Consider the following 21450-nt stretch of genomic DNA (forward strand, 5'->3'; position numbering starts at 1 on the left):
CAGTCTCCAGTGAGAAGAAGCTCCAGTGTCCCATGGTGGCAGCTTGTGTGACAACTTGCCCTTGATTGGCTGCCTACCTTTCCAGTCTCACTCCCCCTCTTCCTTCTGGGGCTTCTTGGGAGTGCCTCTCAAATAAACCATGTGCACCCCAATCCTGGTCCCAGGGTCTGCTAACTGGGGAGCCCAAAGTAAGGCAAGGCCTAAAATGCTCCTAAAATTTCTGAGGCCCAAACAAGAGGAAAAGAGATGTCAAGTCTGGAGAAATCCTAAAAATAGAAAGAAAACCACTGGCGATAATCTAAACTAGAAATTTTAAACTTTCCGTTTCTCTCCAAAAGAAGAACTGGATCCTCTTTTTTCAAAGCAGGTGCGACTTGTGGGATCTTAGTTCCCTGACCAGGGATTGAACCCGGCCCCTTTGCAGTGAGAGCGAAGAGTCCTAACCATTGGACCGCCAGCGAATTCCCTCGGAAGAGGTTTTATATAAATAAATGCCTAGAACAGTGCCTGGCACACAATAAGTGCTCAAAATATGTCAGTTGAATGAGCGAATGTTATATATAAAGTATTTTAAACTGGGGAAGGAGACTTGAGTCCCCCCTTTCTTCCCCCCCTCCCCCGCCATCCCCACAGTTAGGCACCCAAGGAGGTGAAGCTTACACCTAGCACAGGCCTGCACTAGGGCCTGGAGGCAGGGCTGGGCCTGGATCCCTGGCCTCTTCCTTCTCCTGTGTAGCCCCCTCAATGTCCCCTCCCATCCTCCTGGGCACTGACCTGTGATGGTGAGGATGCAGAGGAAGATAGCTACCAGCGCCTGGATGCTGACGCCCACCTGGGCGGCCACCTCCTCACACAAGGTGAACTCGCCGCGTTCGTTGCACTTGCACACGGTCACATCCAGCATGCTGGTGCCTGTGAGGCTTGGCCTCCCGTTGTCTGAGATGAGCACGGGCAGGTGGTGGACCTTGGCGCGCTCTCGGTCAAAATACCCGTACTTGACTGTGATGTTGGCCGTGTTATCTGGAAACACCAAGTCCTCGGAGTCAGGCTCTGCTGCCTGGAGTGCCCATCCTCTCATCCACACTGCCTGCCACCTCCAGGAAGCCCTTGGTAACTGCACCAGCCCACGTGCTGCCTGGGCTGTGTCTCTGCCCTTGGCACCCCCTGCCTCAGGTTTTAGCCATTTGAGCGCAGGTCTGTTCCTCCAGAGAGGGGATGTTTTGGGCAGCTGCTTCGACCTAGCCCCTAAGAAGGACTTGGCCAGAATGTAAAACCCTTGCTTTCTGTTTCTGTGGGCGAATGATATGCCTGACCCCTAACTCTACTTCAATAAAAGGTGACTGTCAGCTAATTAACGCATTGTTTCAAGCTTTGATGAGCAATCAGGGGGAAATAAAGTCTTAAAAAGTCTTTTAGCATCGGGCTAACTTCTAAGGCTGTTTTTGCTATCCCTGAAAATCCATTAGAAAGTAAAAACAATGCACAGTTCCCTGGGGCACTGAGGGAATGATTGCATATGTAATTGAGGATTCCCCTGTCAGGCTGGAATTGAGAATGCGCTTTGGCCCAAACATAGGCTCTCCCTCTCAGCTCCAATCAATCCTTGTACAGAATTCCCCAGGGAGATTTTTTAACATGCTGGTTTTTCAGAACCGCCCCCCTCCACTCCTCCTTCCTTTTCCCCCTCCCCTCTCCCGCCTTTCTGATTCAGTGGCTGGATAATCCGCCCTTTGTTGGCTCCTAGGAGATGATGATGGTTAGAGGGTCCAGGGACTCCCTGTTCCAGGGTTTACCTAGCCGTGTGGGGTTGGCACACTCAGAAAGCCAAAGGCAAAGGAGGCCATCTTTTAGATTTCAAATGGAAGCCAATTACATTTCATTATTAAGTAGCCATGTCTATTATAATTGAAAATAATAACAATATGGCCACTGACACTGTATGAGGGAAATTAGAGATTTCGCACTGTACTCATTTAATATTGTAGCAGGACATTCATGTTCTAAGTGAATCTGAGATCAACAAGCTAGTCTCCTGGTCACATATGGGGTGTCTTTGGGTTGGTGTTTAAGCTTTCTTCTCCATTGCAGCCCTCCTCTGAGGCAGGATTGAGGTGGGCACTGGGGATGGGGTGACACGTATTTTTTGCATATTATTTACTACTAAAGACAGCGGAACGTTGAATGGTCTGTCATTGACTGTCCGCGCATCGTAGCCACCATCCCCATCCCATAGGAGGCTCCTTAAGGACGAGTCTGTGGCTGATCCCCTGGGTCTGCCTCTCGCTCTCAGGGACGCCACTCCCTGACCTTCCTCAGAGGTGGCAATGGCTGTTTCTATACAGGAGTCCTCACCAACCACAGTGTTGCCAGTTAGGGATGGGCAGGGATTCCACCCCATTCTGGGTGAAGGATTGTTCTGTTTAGACCCAAGGGGGATCTTTTTGTGTTTTTCTCAGGAAGGTGCAGAAGCCATGGAAGCCTGTCTGCTTTTGGCTGGAATTCAGTCAACTCAGCACTGACACTCTGGGAAGCACATACTCATGAGAAACTCTGACTGGCCGCTACTGACATCACAGGGCTCTCTAGGCTGTGATTGGTGGACCGGATCCTGTCCCGAGGACACCCGCTGGTAAGTAGTCATTGTAGCCAAATTAAAACACTGTATCCTTGGCATTTTGGGTTTCAAATGTCCAGTTTTGCCTCTTTGGAAGCAACCTCAAAGTTCTATGTCATAGAGCAATTTGCAGTTGTGCTGAGCGCAGGAAGGAGTCTTTGGCTAGTTTGTGAACCAAGCTGTCTACACCGCATATCTGTTCTGTGCTCCTCAGTAACCTGAGCATCTTATGGGGAAGGGCAGGCCATGTGGACTTAGCAGTGTGCCAGGGTGGTTCTGACCATTGCACAGACCAGTTAGGTATGTGGTGGGAATTGTACAAAACCTCCTGTAACTTGAAAGCCCCACTGAGGGCCTGCCCCCAGTTCACTGGCTTGGTCCTTGACCCTGGCTTTTCAAGACTCAACCCCGTCCCTGAGCCCCCCAAGAGCCAGCCTGACTGCCTTGAGGCGCACCGTGATTATCCGTGAGGGTGAAGTTGCTGTCCTCAGTGCTCAGGGAAAACTTGAACTTCACATCTCGTGGTGTTATATCCTTGTCTATTGCCGAGATTTGCACGACCAGCTAGAGGGTGGAAGATGGGGGCCGGTCATTAGCGGTGTTGGGTTGGCCGGGGTTTCAGTGATGGGGAGGGACTTTGGGTTTAGACCTGACCGTGGCTGCCTCTCACCTGTAACACTAACCTAAATGGTCTCCACAGAGCCACTCTTTCTACCACCACCTCCCCGCCAATCTACTCACTACACATTCTGTCTGAGCCTCAGTTTCACCCCCTGTGGGGATAATGTCACCTTTCCTCAAGGCTGTTGTACAAGTTACATTAAACTTAGTGAAATGCCGGCTGACCGTGGCTGGGAGGTGCTGCCCCTCGGCCTGCCCCAGGCGGACGCTGCCTTACCCTCCCACCTGAGTTAGACTCACCTTGCCCTGGGCAGCGTTCTCACACACTTTGGGCTCGTAGGGCTTGGCAAACTCTGGGGCATTGTCGTTCTCATCCAAAACTTCGATGTGGACCTGCACGATGGATTCTTTGCCCGTGGGGGTCCCTGCAGGGGAAAGGACTCATCACTACAGTGCGTTCAGCAGGTACCAGCCCTGGGATTAGAATGTGTATGGATGGGAGTCCTGGAGGGGTGCTCTTTTTGCAGGAAGAGGGGGTTATGGACATCTGGAAGGGAGGCCAGGGATGGCCTTCTGGTCGAAGGGAGTGGAAGAGGAAGGGGGTAAAGCTTCAAGCACAAGGATATTTGCTAAAGAATTAGTTGTAAGAATTGAAAAGGTGAACAACAGAAGTGTATTTTTAAAGGTTTTAATTAAATCAATTAAGTAATTATTAAATCAATTCAGCAATTTAAGCAATCAAACTAATTTAAATAAATTAATTATGAAATAATTGAAAAGGTAAACCATCTAAGTGAGATTGCATTAATAAATTACGTCAGTTTAAAAGAATGGACTATGTGGCTGTTTGCAATGCCCGGGTAAATTACATTTTAAAAATTACAGTCTTTTCAAAAAAGATATTTTAGTACCATGAGAAGATGATTCTGGAATAAGGTTAAGTAAAAATGCAGGATATGATATTTATACAAGCATTATGATCTCACTTGTATAAAAATACATATCGTAAAAAGACCAGAGGAAATACACTACAGTGCTAACAGTAATTATCTGTGTACGGTGGGAATATGAGGGTATAATTTTCTTCTCCTTTTTTGTATTTTCCGTATTTTAAAATGGGCAGCAAACTATTACTATAAGATTTAAAAATTGTATGAATGAGATTAGATGGGGAAGAAAGGGGCAAAGACTGATCTGGACAGTACGCAGGAGTCCATTGAAGCTGACCTGGCTGCCAGGTGGGGCACGTGCTGCCAGCAGGAAGCAGGGGCCCTTCAGGGTAGCACCGGTGGGGCCCTGGCCAAGTCACCCCCTTTCTGGGCCCTTGTGGCCTCTGTGTGAGGTGGGAATATTGATCCTTCTCCCAGAGGACAGTTGTGATTTTCTCATAGAGGCTAAGGGTAAGTTCTGGAGAATCTCACAGTCTTGGAGTTGGAAACTGCTTCAGATTTTGAATTCAGCCCACTGACTGGCCCATAAACACCCTCCAAAGCAGCCTTTTCCAAACGACCACTATAATAAGAATCACACGGCGCTCGTTCAGTGCACACTCCTTGGCCCCATTTCTGACGCACTGGACCAAAACCTCCAGGGAGGCATCTGAGAAGCTCTGTGGTTTAGAGGTGCCTCAGGTGATTCTCATCACAGGGACATCTGGCAGCCTGTTTTTGGAACAGCGCTTCTTAAACTGTAGTGTGCGTGAGATTCTGATGCAGTCTGGGGTTGGGGCCTGATGTTTTGCTTGTCTAACAAAGTCTCAGATGACGTGGATGCAGCTGGTCCATCCACACTTGGGGATGGAGGCGCTATAGCATCCCAACCAAGTGGTGCATCAGCAGGTGCTTATAGGACCTCTGGAGACCCTAAATGATAGATGTTGACGATTTGAAAAGGAGAGGAGCCCAGGTCCCCTGGCAAATGGGGCCACTCACCACTAGAATCCAGCTCTTTGGCCTCCACTGTCAGGTTACACCAGGGGTAGACTTCTCTGTCCAGCTCCTTCTCATTGTAAATATTCCCCTGCTTGGTTATTCCGAAGAACTGGCCCTTGTCACTTGTCCTGCGGATGGAGTATCTGCCCACGGGAGAGAGTTTCAAGGTTTTCCGTTGTTCTTTGCTGAGTCCAAACTCCCCAGCAGGACAGATGAGACCCTTCAGGATCTGTCCCTTGCATCCATCCCCCATCTTCCTCTCACTGCTCATTGCACTTGACCACCCAGAGGGAGTCAGAGTAGTGAGATAATCCCTTTGAGGTTGGCAGTGTTGCCATCACTGGGCTGAGGGTGGTACCTGAGACTCCATCAACAGCACTTTCACAGTTGAGGCAGGTGGCACTGTAATCAACTGTACCACAGCTTGGATCGGATTTTGTGATTAATGAAAAGATAGTTGGGCAAGAGCCAGGAAGAAATAAAAAAAGGGGCTGGAAGAGGTACGAAGTGATTGAAAGGAAATTAAATTTGTGAAGTAAAAATTGGAAAAGTTCTTAAGGAAAAAGGCATGAAGAGAAGAAAAGAGAGATGAAAATATATAACGTTCCAAATATATTTCTCTAATACTGAGGAAAATTCCAGAACAAAGAGAACAGAAGAAATAACAAAAGATATAATAGAAGAAAACTTCCTGATCTGAAGCAAGGCCCAAGTTTATAGAAGAGTCATTGATATCAGGCGTAATTTTAAAAAGAGATCAATATTTAGCTATATCCTGATGACACTTTTGAATTTCAGAGCTATATAAAGAAACCAAAAAGAGTCCAGACAGAAAAGATATGTCGTTATAAAGAAAGAGAAATCAGACTCACCCCAGACATTCTCACAAAGTTAAATGCTAGGACACATTGATAATATTTTTGATTTGTAAATATGCAAGGATTCAGGAAGTGTATCATCCACAAGATGGGTCCTGAAAAAATTTTTTTGAAAACTCACTTCATCTAACAAGTGTCTCAAAATAAAGTAAAAAAAAAATCTGGTTTGGGAGGAATTAAAATTAAACTATTGATATCTTTATCATATATAGGAAGGCAGTGGTGTGTGTGTGTGTGTGTGTGTGTGTGTGTGTGTGTGAGAGAGAGAGAGAGAGACAGAGACAGAGACAGAGACAGAGACAGACAGAGAGACAGAGATTTTTAACTAGAAAATATTGGTCCAGGAAAACATTTAAAATTTTACAGATAGAAGTAAATCTCACTGGTAGAAGTAAAAACGCATGTACTCCATCCAAATATCTACGAGAAAATAACATGAAAAAATAGACTCTACAACAAAGATGGGGGAAGAGAAAAAAGTAATTAAGTTTGAGAAATAGCAAATGTAAAACAAGATAAAAGAAGTAAGATCAAACATATCATTTACAATGAAAAATGTAAATAGGTTAAACACAAAGCATCTCAGTTTAGATTAAAAAGCAAAGCCATGAGGACACGGAGGGGAAGGGGAAGCTGGGATGAAGAGAGAGTAGTATGGACATATATACACTACCAAATGTAAAATGGATGGCTAGTGGGAAGCTGCTGCATAGCACAGGGAGATCAGCTCGGTGCTTTGTGATGACCTAGAGGGGTGGGATAGGCGGGGTGGGAGGGAGGCTCAAGAGGGAGGGGATATAAGGATATATGTATACATATAGCTGATTCACTTTGTTGTACAGCAGAAACTAACACAACATTGTAAAGCAATTATACTCCAGTAAAGATGGGAAAAAAAAAAAAAGCAAAGCCAATTACATTCCAGTTTCAAGAGACAACTTACTGCCCATGACCTAGAAAAGATTAAAAGTAAAGGTTGGAAAATTTATTTCAGGCAAACATGAGTAACATGAAAACAGGACAAACTTTACATCAGGCAACATGGAATTGAGGACAAAATGTCATAAGGATGAAAGTGACAAGTCATAATGAAGGTAAAATAGTTACAAACCTTTGTTAACTGAATAGAAAAATTAAAATACATAAAGCAAAAGCTTAGATACTCCAGAAAAAAAATGGACAGAAAGACACACAAAGACAATTACATCACAGAACAAGTTAAAGCAAAGCCAAAAAATGCCCTACCAATTGTAAGTGAAAAAAAGTCTCTTAAATAAACCATTGGATCAATGAAGAAATAAAAATTATCATTATAGACCATTTAGAATAGAATGGCCATGAAAACAGTTGTCCTAAAACTTATGAGATGTGATCAAAATGGAGGTACACATTTGTCTTTAACAGGAAGACCTGATAACAGAGAAACATTAACTCCCCCCAAATTGATATATAAACACAATTCTCATTAGAATTCTGATGCTTTTTTAAAAACGGAAGAATTTTATGGTTCACATGGAAGAATGAATGTTTGAGAATGCATTAAAGCTATATAAAGTGAAAAAACACTTGAGGGAGGGACTTGCCGTATACATACCAAGTTTTAGTATCAAGCTGCTACAATAAAACAGAATGGCTTTGCCACAGAACATAGGATTCAGAAGTAGATTCAGGGATATACAGGAGCTTGGAACTACATCTTTTGTCACAGAGGGTAGAGGAGAGGAGTCTAGTTCAGATAGAAGAACAAGTAGTGATGAAATGGGTATAGTGTGATCCAAAAAAATTTTAAAACAATCAAATCCCCCAAACAAACAAAGGACAAATCCACCATAAATGTATGTAGATGTTTGTGTGGTCACGAAGAAAGGCATGATAGGACCACAGCACACCATGAACGTGAGTTGTCTGGAAATCAGGGTTATGATGTTTTCTTTATAGATCCTTGTGTTGTTTGATTGTGTGAAATAAACACTTTTTCCTTTTGTGGTTTTGGGAAGACAAATGTGATAAATCATGTTTCGCGAAGGGGTTTCACGGATGTCAAGTTGGCTGCTCTCTTGACTGTCGCATCTCCCCAGACGGGACCTGTGGGAGCCCGTACCTTCCCTTCAAGGTAGAGCAGACAACGGGAAGCTCTGATGGCCAGGACCATGCTGGCCTGGGCAGAGCAAGATTCCACCTGGCCACATGGGTTAGTGGAAGAGCTTGGGCTTCTTGTCGTGCCTCTGTGCATGTCCCATGTACCTTCTGGGAGAAGCCAGTTTCCCCCTCTGAGTCCTGGGCTCAGTCCAGCAGGCCTAAGAGCCTCAGTGCCTGGGTGGTGTCGTGATCATCACCATCGTCACGCCTTCCACCCGCCTTACCTGATGCTCCGCTTAGCGGCATCGGGGTCCACGGCCAGCACTGAGCCGATCAGAGGTTTCTTCTGGTTCTCCCGCAGTTGGAAGTGGTAAAAGGGCTGCTGGAAGGTGGGGGGCTCGTCCACATCTGTGACGTTGATGATGACACGGGCGATGTTCTTGGTGGAGGTGCTGCTCAGGTAGCGGAGGTCGATGGTGGGGTCCGTGGCCTCGATGGTGAAGCTGTATTGCCGGATGCGTTCATAGTCCAGGGGCTGCGAAGGGAAAACTATGGTGAGCACTTGCTCTGAGCCAAGCACGGGGTTGTGATTTTCACAGCAACCCTGTGAGGTCATACTGGGATGACCCCCTTTTTACAGATGAGGGGCCTGTGGCCTGGCTGTCTTCAGCTGTCTCCCGTGTATCCTGACCGTGGCTCAGTTCCAGGTATTGAGGACAACCAGTGGGTCAGCCACAGTCTTGCTCTCAAGGGGACCACAGACTAGTGGTTCTACCCCCAGCTCCTTAAAGACATTGCTTTTCTTTGTGCCTTTGCTCAAGTCTCTTCTCCTGCCCTTGCCCGCTTGGCGTACTCCTATCCACCCCTCAGGAAGCCAACCTGAAGGTAATCAGATGCCCTCTCAGAACCCATTCCTGCCCCTCCCAACACAGGTAATTGCTCCCTGCCTGGGTACCCTTTATGTCTGTGTGTCTGTCCTCCCTACTGGCTGAGAGCTTTGGTACCGTGGAGGCCGTCTGACTCCCCTGGGTATACCTAGTCCCCAGCACAGGGCTGGACCAGAGAAGGACTCGGGAGAGGTCTGCTGGAGGAATGGCCTGGCTCAGGCAGAGGGGTTCTGGAGTGCCCCCTTTGAGGCAGGTCATCACTGGCCTTGCCTCCCAGTCCTCTGCATGGCCGTTCTGAAGCAGTTTGTGCCCCTGGCAGACCTTCCCTCCTCTTCTAGATTCAGCCAGTCCAACTGCTTTCTCAGCAGCAGCCACGGCCAGTGGCCGCCCCGTCCCCACGGCATTCACTATTTCCTTACATGCTGATGGCTTTCAGCTGCAAGCACTTGTAATCTTCCAGGGCTTTCCTGGCCCGTGCCCAGGGCAGATCAGAAAGTGCCAGGGAGGGGACTTCCCCGCTGGTCCAGTGGTTACGAATCCGCCTTCCAATGCAGGGGACGCAGGTTCGATCCCCGGTCAGGGAACTAAGCTCCCACATGCCACGGGGCAACTAAGCCCACGTGCCACAACTACTGATCTCCCGCTCTTCAACTAGAGAGCCTGTGTGCCGCAAACTACAGAGCCCACGCACTTAGGAACCCTCGCGCCACAGCTACAGAGCCCACGCGCCCTGGAGCCTGCACGCCATAACTAGAGAAGAGAAAACCCACACACCACAACTAGAGAGAAGCCCGCGGGCCACAATGAAGAGTCTGCATGCTGCAACTAAGACCTGATGTGGCCAAAAATAAATTAAAAATAAATAAATCTTTAAAAAAAAAGAGGAAGAAAGTGCTGGGGAGTGGGCCCCCAGGAGCCCTCAATCAGCCCACAGCTGCTGTGACTCTGAGGCATGTTCCATACTGTCCCCCAGATGTCCCCAGCGGGACTGCACCCCACTCGCCCATGGTGTTCACCTGCTCATTGAGGAGCCTGTATTAGCTCTCCTCCTTTTCACATCTCACTGCTCCTGGGGCTTCCTGAGATCACTCCCCAAGTAAACTATTTACACTCAAATCCTTGCCTCAAGGTCTGCTTCCGGGGTAGCCCAGCCTAAGGCACTGACCCTTCTGTCCTGGCTCCCCTTCCCAGCGCCAGGGTCAGAGTGTCCACGAGCACACGGCCAGCTCCAAACCGACCCAGAACGTGCACCTTTGGTGGCGTCTGATCCGGGAGCAACCCCTGGCTGAGTCCTGAGGAAGCCGGGAGCCCCCAACCCCACATCTGATGTCACTGCCACAGGCCTGCGAACCTTCATGGGCTTGATGATGCCCTCGTTGCGGCTGGGGTCAGGCTCGATGGTGAAGGTGTCCCTGTACTCGCCCTGCACGATGCTGTACTTTGTCTTCCGGTTCTGGGGCTCGTCTGGGTCCTCCACAAACAGAGAGCCCAGGGGGCTGCCCACACGGATGTCTTCGGGCACAGAAAATATGTACCTGGCTGATGCAAAGAGGCGCCCCAAAGGGCACTGGGTTAATGAGATAGATGAGGCGATCGTCCCCATACTAGCCCAATACATTTTGTTACAGGAAACGGGCACAATGAAATAGTAGTAGTAGTAATTCCTCTGGAACTTTGTGTCCCAAGGCAGAGAGGTTGTGCTCTGTCCTTCCGTCCACCTGACAGGTAGTTATTAAGCATCTGCTGTATGTCAGGCACCTTGCTGGGGGACCTATTCATTGACAGTTGAGAGAATCTCTGCCTTCAGGGAGCTTGTGCCGTGCACAAGGAGGCCACTTCAGGAGAACCCGCCTGTCCTTGGGGTGGCCGAGCCTCTGCGTGAGCCGTCAGCATTGGAGTCGCAAGTGATGAGTCATCTGACTTCCTCCCCAGCCCACCCAGGGCGTGTCAAAAGGGGAGAATCAGTCTGTGGATGGGTCAGAGCCCAGCCCTGGCTCTGGCTCTGGAGCTTTGCCGAACCCCTGTTCCCCAGCTCATGGGGATTTTCTAGCTGGGGTCTGGGTTTTCCTGAGCCCATGGGATCTGGGTGAAAGTGGTCCTATCTGGTAGTGGGACTCTGGGCACACGGTGGCACACAGCAGGGAGTGTGACTCCCTGCTGGCCTGTGAGGGCTCCGTGGCAGGGGCAGTTGGACAGCCTTGGGAACGTGTTCATAGATGGGGAACACCGGAAAGATGCCCCTGACATAGGCCCGCCCTGGGTTGGAGAGAGAGGTAGACAGATGCCAGGATCCTCTCTGAGAGCTCCTGGGTCACCGAGCCTGGAGTATCCCAACCCTCGCCCTGCCCGGGGCCCTAGGGGAGGGGCTCACACTGTGTGAAGATGGGGAAGTTGTCGTTGACGTCCTGCAGAGAGATCAGCACGGTGGCCGTGCCCGATTCCCCCCGGAGGCCCTGGGCGTCTCGTGCTTCCACCACAATCTCGTACTTGGCCTGCTTCTCTCGGTCCAGGTTTTTGTTCGCTGTGACAATTAGTCCTGCAAAAAGTGTCACATCAGGAGCCGTGTTACTTGGGGAGCTTTTAAAAAATAGTGATGCCCGGCCGCTACCCATAGGGCACCTGGCTTCAGAGCTCCCCAGGTGATTTCACTGTGCAGCCAGGACTGAGGGCCAGGGGTGAACCACCTTCCACCTCCATGCCCTGCACTGCTAGGCCAAACGCTTTGGTCCAGTATTGGTCCCAGCCACCTGGAGCACTGGGTTGAGCAGGAACCTGAGGCCACATCTAGGCTCAGAGTGGGAAGAGTGCTGTGCTGGGTTAGCGATGGCTGCCTTGGGGCCGCGTAGGTTGTGCTGTGTGTTTGCCATCACTCTGAAAGATGGCTTGCCTCAGGCCTGACCACCTGGACTGTGCTGTGTGTTTGTGTTGTGCTGTGTGTTTGCCATCACTCTGAAAGATGGCTTGCCTCAGGCCTGACCACCTGGACTTCTGTCTTGCTCCCAAGACTCAGTCCTTACAGTTTTTTGGGTCACGTGGAGTGGCTAATGACGATGGGCCACGTGCTCATTAGACGTTACCTAATTCAGACTTCACACCTACTGTACAAGGTGAATATAAGCTTCCCCAGTTTTGAGATTAGGGCCCTAGCTCTCACAGAGGTCAGTTGACTTGCCCAAGGTCTTGAGAAGCAGTGAGGAGCAGAAATGGGTTCTGAAACCAGATCCATTTGATTCCATAGCTGGAGGTGCTAACCGGCATTCTCTTCCACCTCTCGTGTCAGTGCTTGGGTCCTGACTTTGTCCCCTGGACTTGAACCTGAGTTCACGTCTCGGGCACCTGTCTGCCTCCTTCTGCCCTCACCAGCCACCTTGTCTTGACGTAGGGTACCGACTGCCTCCAAAGGGTGGTGTAGGTCAGTGGTCAGTGACACCTGGCAGACTGGGCTTCCCTCCGTGCCTGCACCTCCACCCCCTCCAAGCCAGTGCCGCCCCCGGGGGGGTTAGTCACACAGACCGGAACCACGGATGCTGAAATGTTCTTCTCCCTTCAGGAGTTGGTACACGACAGAGGCGTGGTCTGCCACAGTGGGGTCATCTGCATCCATTGCTGTCAGCTGGATGACCGAGGTCCCTGTGGGGAGAGAACCCAGGGTTGCTGCTGTGCGATGGCCAGCCCCTCACCCCAGCCCCAGGGGCTCAGGCTGTTCCCTGAACCCCCCTCCCCCAGGTCCTGAGGGAGAAAAGGCTGCTTTGTTTTCTGAGGAGCCTGCCTGGGGGCAAAGTGCTGGCAGTGGTGGAGGCCCCGCTCAGTCAAACATGAAGGGCAAAGAGAACAGGTGGTTTTCATTTATGGGGGAAATGAGGGAAGAGGTGAGTGGCTGAGGTCATGGGGAGAAACAGTAAGGGCTGCTTCTTCCTTCTGGAAGCATGAGAACAAGAGAATAGGAAGGGCCCCCGAAGGGCTGGGTTCACATCTCCTTCCCCTTGAACTCCAGGCTCCCCATACTTAACGGGAAGGTCTGGTCCCAAGACCTGGCAAGAGAGCCTGGACTAAGGGCTGGGGAAGGGAGCCCTTTTCTGGCACCCCCTGGAGGCTGGGGGTAGAATTGAGGAAGGAATAGTCTCCTCTGGAGGCCTGGGGTCCAGGCTGCTGACACACCTTGGGATGAGGTGTGTCCCTCTCCCGCCCCCCTCCACTCCTGTATGGACCCCAAAGGTGACTCCTTGTCTTGGTGGAAGAGTTGGCCTCCTTCATGTGCAAAGGCTACGCTCTTGGCATGCCAGCTCTGAGAGTCAGAGCAGTGGGTGGCGTTGGCTCCAAAGAGTAACAAGACGTGTGTGTGTGTGTGTGTGTGTGTGCGTGAGTGACGGTCAGGACTCCGTCTGGGGCCAGGTCAGAGCTTAGTCTTTAGGGACCAGAGTTCCTTTCGAGTCATATAAAGTGGCAATATGGGCATCCCCATAGCCGCCCGGAACTCACTGAATCCTGCCCCAGGCAGTGAAGCTGCCGATGGGAGAGGGGCCTCCATGCCAGGGATGAGCGAGGGGAGAGGGAGACAGACAGACCAGGTGCGTACCTATCCCTGACATCTCGGGCACGGAGGCATTGAACACCCGGTGTGTGAACACAGGCCAGTTGTCATTGATATCGTGAACTTTGATGGTGAAGCTGGAAGGAGACTCCAGGTTCTTCTCGGTGTTCTTGTCCACCACGAGGGCGATGAGGTGGTACTCAGAGATCTTCTCCCTGTCCAGCCTCTCAAAGGCATACACGTCCCCTGTGCTCTCATCAACCTGGAAGACCTTGCCGGCAGACTCTCCTTTGAGCTGGTACTTGGTGTTCTTGCGGTTCACGCTTGATTTAATCTAGGAAAGGAGAGGCGCCGTGAACTGGAAATAGCAGTGGTGGCTGTGTGCATGTGAGTGTGTGCCCGTGTGAGTGTGCCCGGGGCATGGCATTGTTAAAAAAAATCAATTATATAAACTTACAATTAAATGAATCATATTAAAAACAGAGGTAGGGGCTTCCCTGGTGGCGCAGTGGTTGAGAGTCCGCCTGCCGATGCAGGGGACGCGGGTTCGTGCCCTGGTCCGGGAAGATCCCACATGCTGTGGAGCGGCTGGGCCCGTGAGCCATGGCCGCTGAGCCTGCGCGTCCGGAGCCTGTGCTCCGCAACGGGAGAGGCCACAACAAGTGAGAGGCCCGCGTACCGCAAAAACAAACAAACAAAGGTAACGTACTATAAATCTATTGCTTCCTAATACTGTAATTTTACTACATTTTACTATGTTCTCTTGAGTTTTTTAAAAAACTTTTTTATTTTTTACATCTTTATTGGAGTACGATTGCTTTACAGTGATGTGTTAGTTTCTGCTTTATATCGAACTGAATCAGCTATACATATACATATATCCCCATATCTCCTCCCTCTTGTGTCTCCCTCCCACCCTCCGTATCCCACCCCTGTTCTTGAGTTTTTATGTTGATCGTATTAAATGATGGAAATATTGGATAAGGCTGTGTTAATGCACATCTGTTCCCAACTCTGCCTTCAGTGGAATCGAGTTGGTAGTTTGCAACAGACATGGTGAAAGTGTTTATACCAAGGAAATTGGTAAATGCTACAAACAGGATCTTTTCCCCTCAAAAGCCAGTTGTCAACTATTTATCAGCACATCACTGGTCTCAGTCATTTAGTTTTCGAATGGTGCATAAAATGTTCTCTTTTTGGAGATTTACAACATATAGTTCTGCAGGAAAGAACTCTACTGAGCTTTGTTTAACTCAGGATTTCCTATACTTGTTAGACCACTGAATCCTTTTCCTTTGTTACACATACTATTAGTGTCCTTAGGAATAAGACTTGGAAAATAATGTGTGTAAAGCACTTTGCACAGGCTCTCAATAAATGCTAGTTGTTATTCACACCAGATGCCTACATTAAAGGGTATTAGAAGTTTAGAATTGCTGAACATTTCATTTATGGAATCTTGGAAACAGAGGCTATTAGGAACATAAGCTAATCATATTTCATACATGTCTAATGGTCCTCCCATAGGTGGTTAGGATGTTCAAATAATAGAGTTCAATAAAGTAAAAGAAAAAAATCAGATGCCTACAAGGTGCCAGCCTGGGAGCATAAAGATAGTCCAGACCCCATTCTTTCTCTCAGGGCCTGGTTTGAAGCAGCAGAGGCTGAGATTTTGAGGAAGGGCAGCATTTAAGGGTCAGTTGGAACAAGAGCCTTGAGTGAAGGTGTTGCATCAGAAAGGCTGGAGGAGAACCCGAGAGAGAGTGGGGTCTCAGGACAGAAGAGGGAGCATCAAGATGGGTGTGGTCAGGTCCCACGAGGTCTGGAAAGCATCCCTAGGCTTAGCAGCGGTGCAGTCATCGGAGCCCTTGGTGAGAGCAGCGTTAGGGGTGGTGGATCGAGAAGCCGGATGACAGGGCTTTATTATTATTATTATTATTATTATTATTATTATTTTGCGGTACGCGGGCCTCTCACTGTTGTGGCCTCTTCCGTTGCGGAGCACAGGCTCTGGACGCGCAGGCTCTGCGGCCATGGCTCACGGGCCCAGCCGCTCTGTGGCATGCGGGATCTTCCCGGACCGGGGCACGAACCCGCGTCCCCTGCATCGGCAGGCGGACTCTCAACCACTGCGCCACCAGGGAAGCTCCTGGGTGACAGGGCTTTAGAGAAGAGTCTGGGAGGTGAGGAAGTGGGGACAGGGAGTGAGGCTCCTCCCCCTTGGTGGGCGGGGCGGGAGAGAGGTGAGGCTGTAGCTGGAGGTAGTGAGGAAGCATCCTGGAGCAGGGCTGCGGGTGTGCAGGGGCAGATGGTTCGTGGGGAGGTCCCGAAGCCCAGTGGCCGGGACATACGATGAACAGATGGGCAGGAGGCAAGAAGTGATGCGCCAGCGCCGGAACCTGTGACTTGGGCGGGAGGACAGTGGGGGTCAAGAAGGAGGGACAGTCTGGGGCCCTGTATGAGTTACTCAGGATTAGGGTAGGATGGTCATTCCAAACCTGGTTCTGGTGCATTAGGTTTCATGTGGGCAGGGGTAGCAAGGGGGTGTGAGTCAGCTTTGATCTGTTACTGGAATTCTGTCTGAGATTGCATTTCACTCACACCTAAACATCTTTGATAATTTCTCAGTATCATCAAATAAATAGTGTTAAGAAGATTTCATTTGGATATGAGTTTCTGTTTTCCTTCCCTCCAACTTTTCTCAAATAGACTTTATATTTTAGAACTGTTCCAGATTTATAGAAAAATTGAGGTGATAGTACAGAGAGTTCCCGTACATCCTGTGCCCAATTTCCCTGTTATTAACATCTTACATTAGTATGGTACATTTGTTGTAATTAATGCACCAATATTGATATATTATTATTAACTAAAGTTCATATTTCGTTCAGATTTCCGTAGTTTTTACCTAATGTCCTTTTTCTGTTTGAGGATCCCACCCAGGATACCACATTACCTCTAGTTGTCATGTTCCTTTAAGTTACTCTTGGCTGGGACAGTTTCTCAGATTCTCCATGGTTCTTTTTTTTTTTTTAATTGAAATATACTTTATTTACAATGTTGTGTTAGTTTCAAGTGTATAGCAAAGTGATTCAGTTATATATATATATGTGTATATATATACAAGTATACATATATATTCTTTTTCAGATTCTTTTCCATTATAAATTATTGCAAGATACTGAGTATAGTTCTCTGTGATGTATGGTAGGTCCTTGTTGTTTGCCTGGTTTATATATAGTAGTGTGTAGATGTTAATCCCACTCCCCCCACTATCCTCGTTGGTAACCATAAGTTTGTTTTCTTTGTCCGTGAGGCTCTGCTTGTTTTCGACGACCCTGAGAGTTTTGAGGAGTGCTGGTTGGGTGTTTTGTAGGATGCCCCCTATTGGAATTTGTCCGATGTTTTCCTCACGATCAGACAGACTGAGGTTATAGGTTTGGGGGGGCCTCCCCTTTTTTAACTTATCCCTATATTTGGATATAACATCTTAATGCCAGAAGCTCTGCTGACCCCTGTCTGTGGATTCAGAAGGCCACTCCGCTCCCATTGTCCGGCAAACAGCTCTGTAAACAAAGGCTCCTGGCTCTGATCTTGGTAAACAGGGACTTCCTTCCCTCCGATGACGTCTTTGGAGCCAGGAGGTGATCCTTGGAGCCCTGTCCTTGCCTCTCCCAGACACCGTGCTTCTTCCCAGGGTGGGGACTGCACGGGACCCTCTGTCCCCACGCCAGGTGCCAAGTGCACGCTGTTGGCAGGGGACGGCAGGCCCGAGGCTCTTTGTGCTGCGCAGAGGCCTTCGGGCGAGCCGTCCGAGGCCTGCCGTGTCCGGGCTGGGCGGCGCGCCGGCGGCCCTGCTTGCTGACTGGCCTTGACTCAGCCCGTGGGTATTTGTTGGGGGGCAGCCATTCTCTCTGGAGGCTGATTCACGGCACACTCACCCCCTTGGGAAGGGGTAGATGGGCCGATGGCATTTTCCTCTAGGGCACAGAGTTCACATCGGTGTTGGGAGTCAGGAACCCTGTGCTTTCCTAGGGCTCTATCCTGGTTTCACTGTGTGACCCTGGGCAAGCGCCTTCCCCTCTGAGTGGCCAGACTGAAGGATCTGAATTTCCCAGCCATTCTTGGTGGCCAGAGGAGGCCTGGGCACAGTGAGCAGTGGAGAGGGCCGTGGGCAGGGCTGTGAGCGTAGATTCCCCAGCTGGCTCCACCGCCAGCTGCCATGGCATTTCTGGTGCTGAGGCCAGACTTGACCCTTCCCCATCTAGGGGTCCTTTCTGGCCTGTTTCTCTATAACCATAGGGCTCCCCCATCTCCAGCATGTGTGGGGTTCTTTGTCTGATACATGCTGCCCTTCTAGGCCAGAGTGGGCAAACTGTTTCTGTAAAGGGCCAGATAGTAAAAATTTTCGACTTTGTGGGTCATATGGTCTTTGGGACAATTACTCAAATCTGCCATTGTAGCATGAAAGCAACCACGACCATTTGTTAATTGCACGGCGTGGCTCTGTTCCAATAAAACTTTATTTACAAAACTGCATGGCGGGGCAGTTCTACCAGCCCCTATTTATGTATTTATTTATTTAATTGAAGTATAGTTGATTTACAGTGTTGTGTTAGTTTCTTGTGTACAGCAAAGTGATGTATATGTGTGTGTGTGTATACATCTTTTCCATTATAGGTTATTACAACCTACGGAATATAGATCCCTGTGCTATGCAGTAGGTCCTTGTTGATTATCTGTTTTATATATAGTAGTATGTATACGTTAATCCCAAACTCCTAATTTATCCCTCCCCTGCTTTCCCCTTTGATGATCGTAAGTTTGTTTTCTATGTCTGTGAGTCTGTTTCTGTTTTGTAAATAAGTTCATTTGTATCATGTTTTTAGATTTGACATATAAGAGGTATCATATGATATTTGTCTTTCTCTGTCTGACTTACTTCACTTAGTATGATAACCTCTGGGTCCATCCATGTTGCTCTAAATGGCAAGATTTCATTCTTTTTTATGGCTGAGTAATATTCCATTATTTATAGGTACCACACCTTCTTTATGCATTCATCTGTTGGTGGACACTTAGGTTGCTTCCACGTCTTGGCTATTGTAAATAGTGCTGCTATGAACATTGGGGTTCGTGTATCTTTTTGAATTAGAATTTTCATATTTTCTGGATATATGCCCAGGAGTGGGATTGCTGGCTCATATTGTAACTCTATTTTTAGTTTTTTAAGGAACCTTCATACTGTTTTCCATAGTGGCTGCACAAATTTACATTCCCACCGACAGTGTAGGAGGGTTCCCTTTTTTCCACTCCCTCTCCAGCATTTATTATTTGTAGACTTTTCGATGACAGCCATACTGACTGCTGTGAGGCAATACCGCATTGTGGTTTTGATCTGCATTTCTCTAATAGCGGTGTGGAGCATCTTTTCATGTGCTTGTTGGCCATCTGTATGGCTTCTTTGGAGAAATGTTTGTTTAGGTCTTCTGCCCATTTTTGATTGGGTTGTTTGTTTTCTTGATACTGAGCTATATGAGCTGTTCATATATTTTGGAAATTAAGCCCTTGTCAGTCACATCATCTGCAGATATTTTCTCCCAGTCTATAGGTTGTCTTTTTATTTGGTTTATCGATTCCTTTGCTGTGCAAAAGCTTATAAGTTTGATTAGGTCCGTTTGTTTATTTTTGCTTTTATTTCTTTTGCCTTGGGAGACTGACCTAAGAAAACATTGCTGTGATTAATGTCAGAGAATGTTTTGCCTATGTTCTCTTCTAGGAGTTTTATGGTATCATGTCTTACATTTAAGTCTTTAAACCATTTTGAGTTTGTTTTCGTGTATGGTGTGAGGGAGTGTTCTAACCTCACTGATTTACATGTGGTCAGCCCCTATTTTAGACCACAAGCTCCATGAGGGTGTGGACCATGTCTGTCTTTGCCCCCTGACCATGTCCCAGAGCCCAGCCTTGTGCTTGGGACCATAATTCCTCTCACCGGTACACTGATCTTTCTTTAGCTGACCCTGCTTAGCTTCCAAGAAACTGACGTGGTGAGATTTTAAAGCACTGGAAAGGAATTTTTCTCCTCACTGAAAACTCTTGAAATACCTAATCCATCTCCCTGTCGTTGTGTGTGAAATTCCACCACTAGAGCCATTCCTTTCTTTTTTTTTTTTTTTTTGGTACGCGGGCCTCTCACTATTGTGGCCTCTCCCGTTGCGGAGCACAGGCTCTGGACGCGCAGGCTTAGCGGCCATGGCTCACGGGCCCAGCCGCTCCGCGGCATGTGGGATCTTCCCGGACCGGGGCACGAACCTGTGTCCCCTGCCTGCATTGGCAGGTGGACTCTCAACCACTGCGCCACCAGGGAAGCCCCTAGAGCCATTCCTTTCAATTAGAGTGTACGGTTTTGACCTCAGCGACCTTTTGACACAGGAAGATAGTTCATTAGTCCCTCAGATTAGCTCCAAGCTCTAGGAAGGTGACTGAGGATGGACACGTTTTAAATGGGATGAAATGAGGGTTTAGAGTCGTAGGCACCGCCCTGGAGGGCAGGCTTGGGTCAAGTGCCTTGTTATGGGTGTCCTAGGATCTGGAGCTCATAACGCCCTAGACGCTAGGGCAAAACACCCTGAGAGACAGGGCTTCCTGAGGAGGTTCAAAGGCCTCGACTAGAGATGGCAAACCGTGGCCTGGATGATGAGCTGTGTCATCAGCACAGCTCTGTAGAAGTCTGCTCAGGTCTTCCAGACCTCTCAGATGCGCACAGTTAATGGCAGCCTTGGCTGGTCCTGCCCTGAGCCCTGAGCCCCCACGCTAGGCTGCCTGCCTTAGCTTGTGCACGGGGTGGCCCTTCTGCCAGTGATACTCACTCCATAGTCCAAAGTCTGCGAGAAAGATGAACCATTGTGCTCACCATTACTTCCACCACCACCACCACCACCTCCACCTCCACGATCATCATCGTCATCACCACCACCACTGCTATTACCACCACCACCTTCTCCTTGGCTATCACCATAGTCACCACCACCATGACATCTGCCACCTCCACCATCTCTCCCACTATTACCATCACCCTCGCAACGATCATCCCCATCCCTGCAACCACCACAGCACCTGTCACTGTCTTTATCATCACCACCACCACGGCACGCCTCTCCCGCTCTGGGGCCTGAGCCTTACCTTGCCCACATAGTGGGGCAGTGAGCCGTTTTTCTCTTCATCGATGTGCATCTGGTTCCAGATCCAGTCTCTCTTCTGGCGCCGGTGAATGGGCAGCGAGCTGGGGGGGTTGGGTTGGTCAGGTTTGACGGCCGCTGCAGCTAGCAGGCCCAGGCAGGTGCCCCCTGCAGCCAGCAGCATCACGAACACCTGCATCTTCCCGGGACGGACGGCTCTGAGGGACGAGGAGAGAGACCATCAGGGAATGTGGGGTGCGAGCATCTCCTGGGGAGCACTGAACTGTTTAACCCTTCATCCTTCACTCTCTGCTCAGACTAGCAGAACCACACCCTCTTCCCCCGTGGAGCTCCTAGTCTGGGAGGGGAAGCCAGACACAGAAACAATTCCTACTTAAGGGTCACATGTGCTATTGGGCAAGCAAGCATGGACGACAGGGGAGGCTAGAGGAGAGCTGTAGGGAAGGTTTCCTGGAGGAGAGAGCAATGCTGATGTGGATGGTAGCTCCCAAAGCCTTGTGCAGTGGACACCCAGCTTGGATTTTACAGACGGGGAAACTGAGGCACAGAGAAGTTAAGTTCATGGTGGAGTAAATGGTGAGGCTGAGAATACAGCCCAGGTGTCTGACCTCAGCAGCTGACATTTATCAATAAGTGTCATCAATAAGTATAATAAGTACCAAAAAATAAACATCAATAACTATTGAATGCCTGACACTCTTCCAAGC

The 21450-nt window shown here is 49.0% G+C and overlaps 1 protein-coding gene across 1 annotated transcript in view; it reads right to left on the reverse strand.

Moving 5' to 3' along the window:
- CDH5 (cadherin 5) overlaps positions 1–21450 on the reverse strand; it is a 39001-nt gene that overhangs the window by 5982 nt on the left and 11569 nt on the right. The window contains exons 2-11 of the mRNA XM_027119698.1: positions 20727–20940; positions 13587–13875; positions 12524–12640; positions 11382–11546; positions 10362–10549; positions 8408–8658; positions 5167–5309; positions 3536–3660; positions 3070–3178; positions 775–1020 (exon numbers count right to left, since the gene is read on the reverse strand). Of these exons, the coding sequence (XP_026975499.1) occupies positions 775–1020; positions 3070–3178; positions 3536–3660; positions 5167–5309; positions 8408–8658; positions 10362–10549; positions 11382–11546; positions 12524–12640; positions 13587–13875; positions 20727–20921 (1828 nt within the window). The 5' untranslated portion in view covers positions 20922–20940. The remainder of the gene's footprint in view (positions 1–774; positions 1021–3069; positions 3179–3535; positions 3661–5166; positions 5310–8407; positions 8659–10361; positions 10550–11381; positions 11547–12523; positions 12641–13586; positions 13876–20726; positions 20941–21450) is intronic.

The sequence above is a fragment of the Aethalodelphis obliquidens genome, unplaced genomic scaffold (assembly GCF_003676395.1).
Source record: "Aethalodelphis obliquidens isolate GAN/ISIS:26980383/991018 unplaced genomic scaffold, ASM367639v1 scaffold20, whole genome shotgun sequence".
In the NCBI taxonomy this organism is placed as follows: domain Eukaryota; kingdom Metazoa; phylum Chordata; class Mammalia; order Artiodactyla; family Delphinidae; genus Aethalodelphis; species Aethalodelphis obliquidens.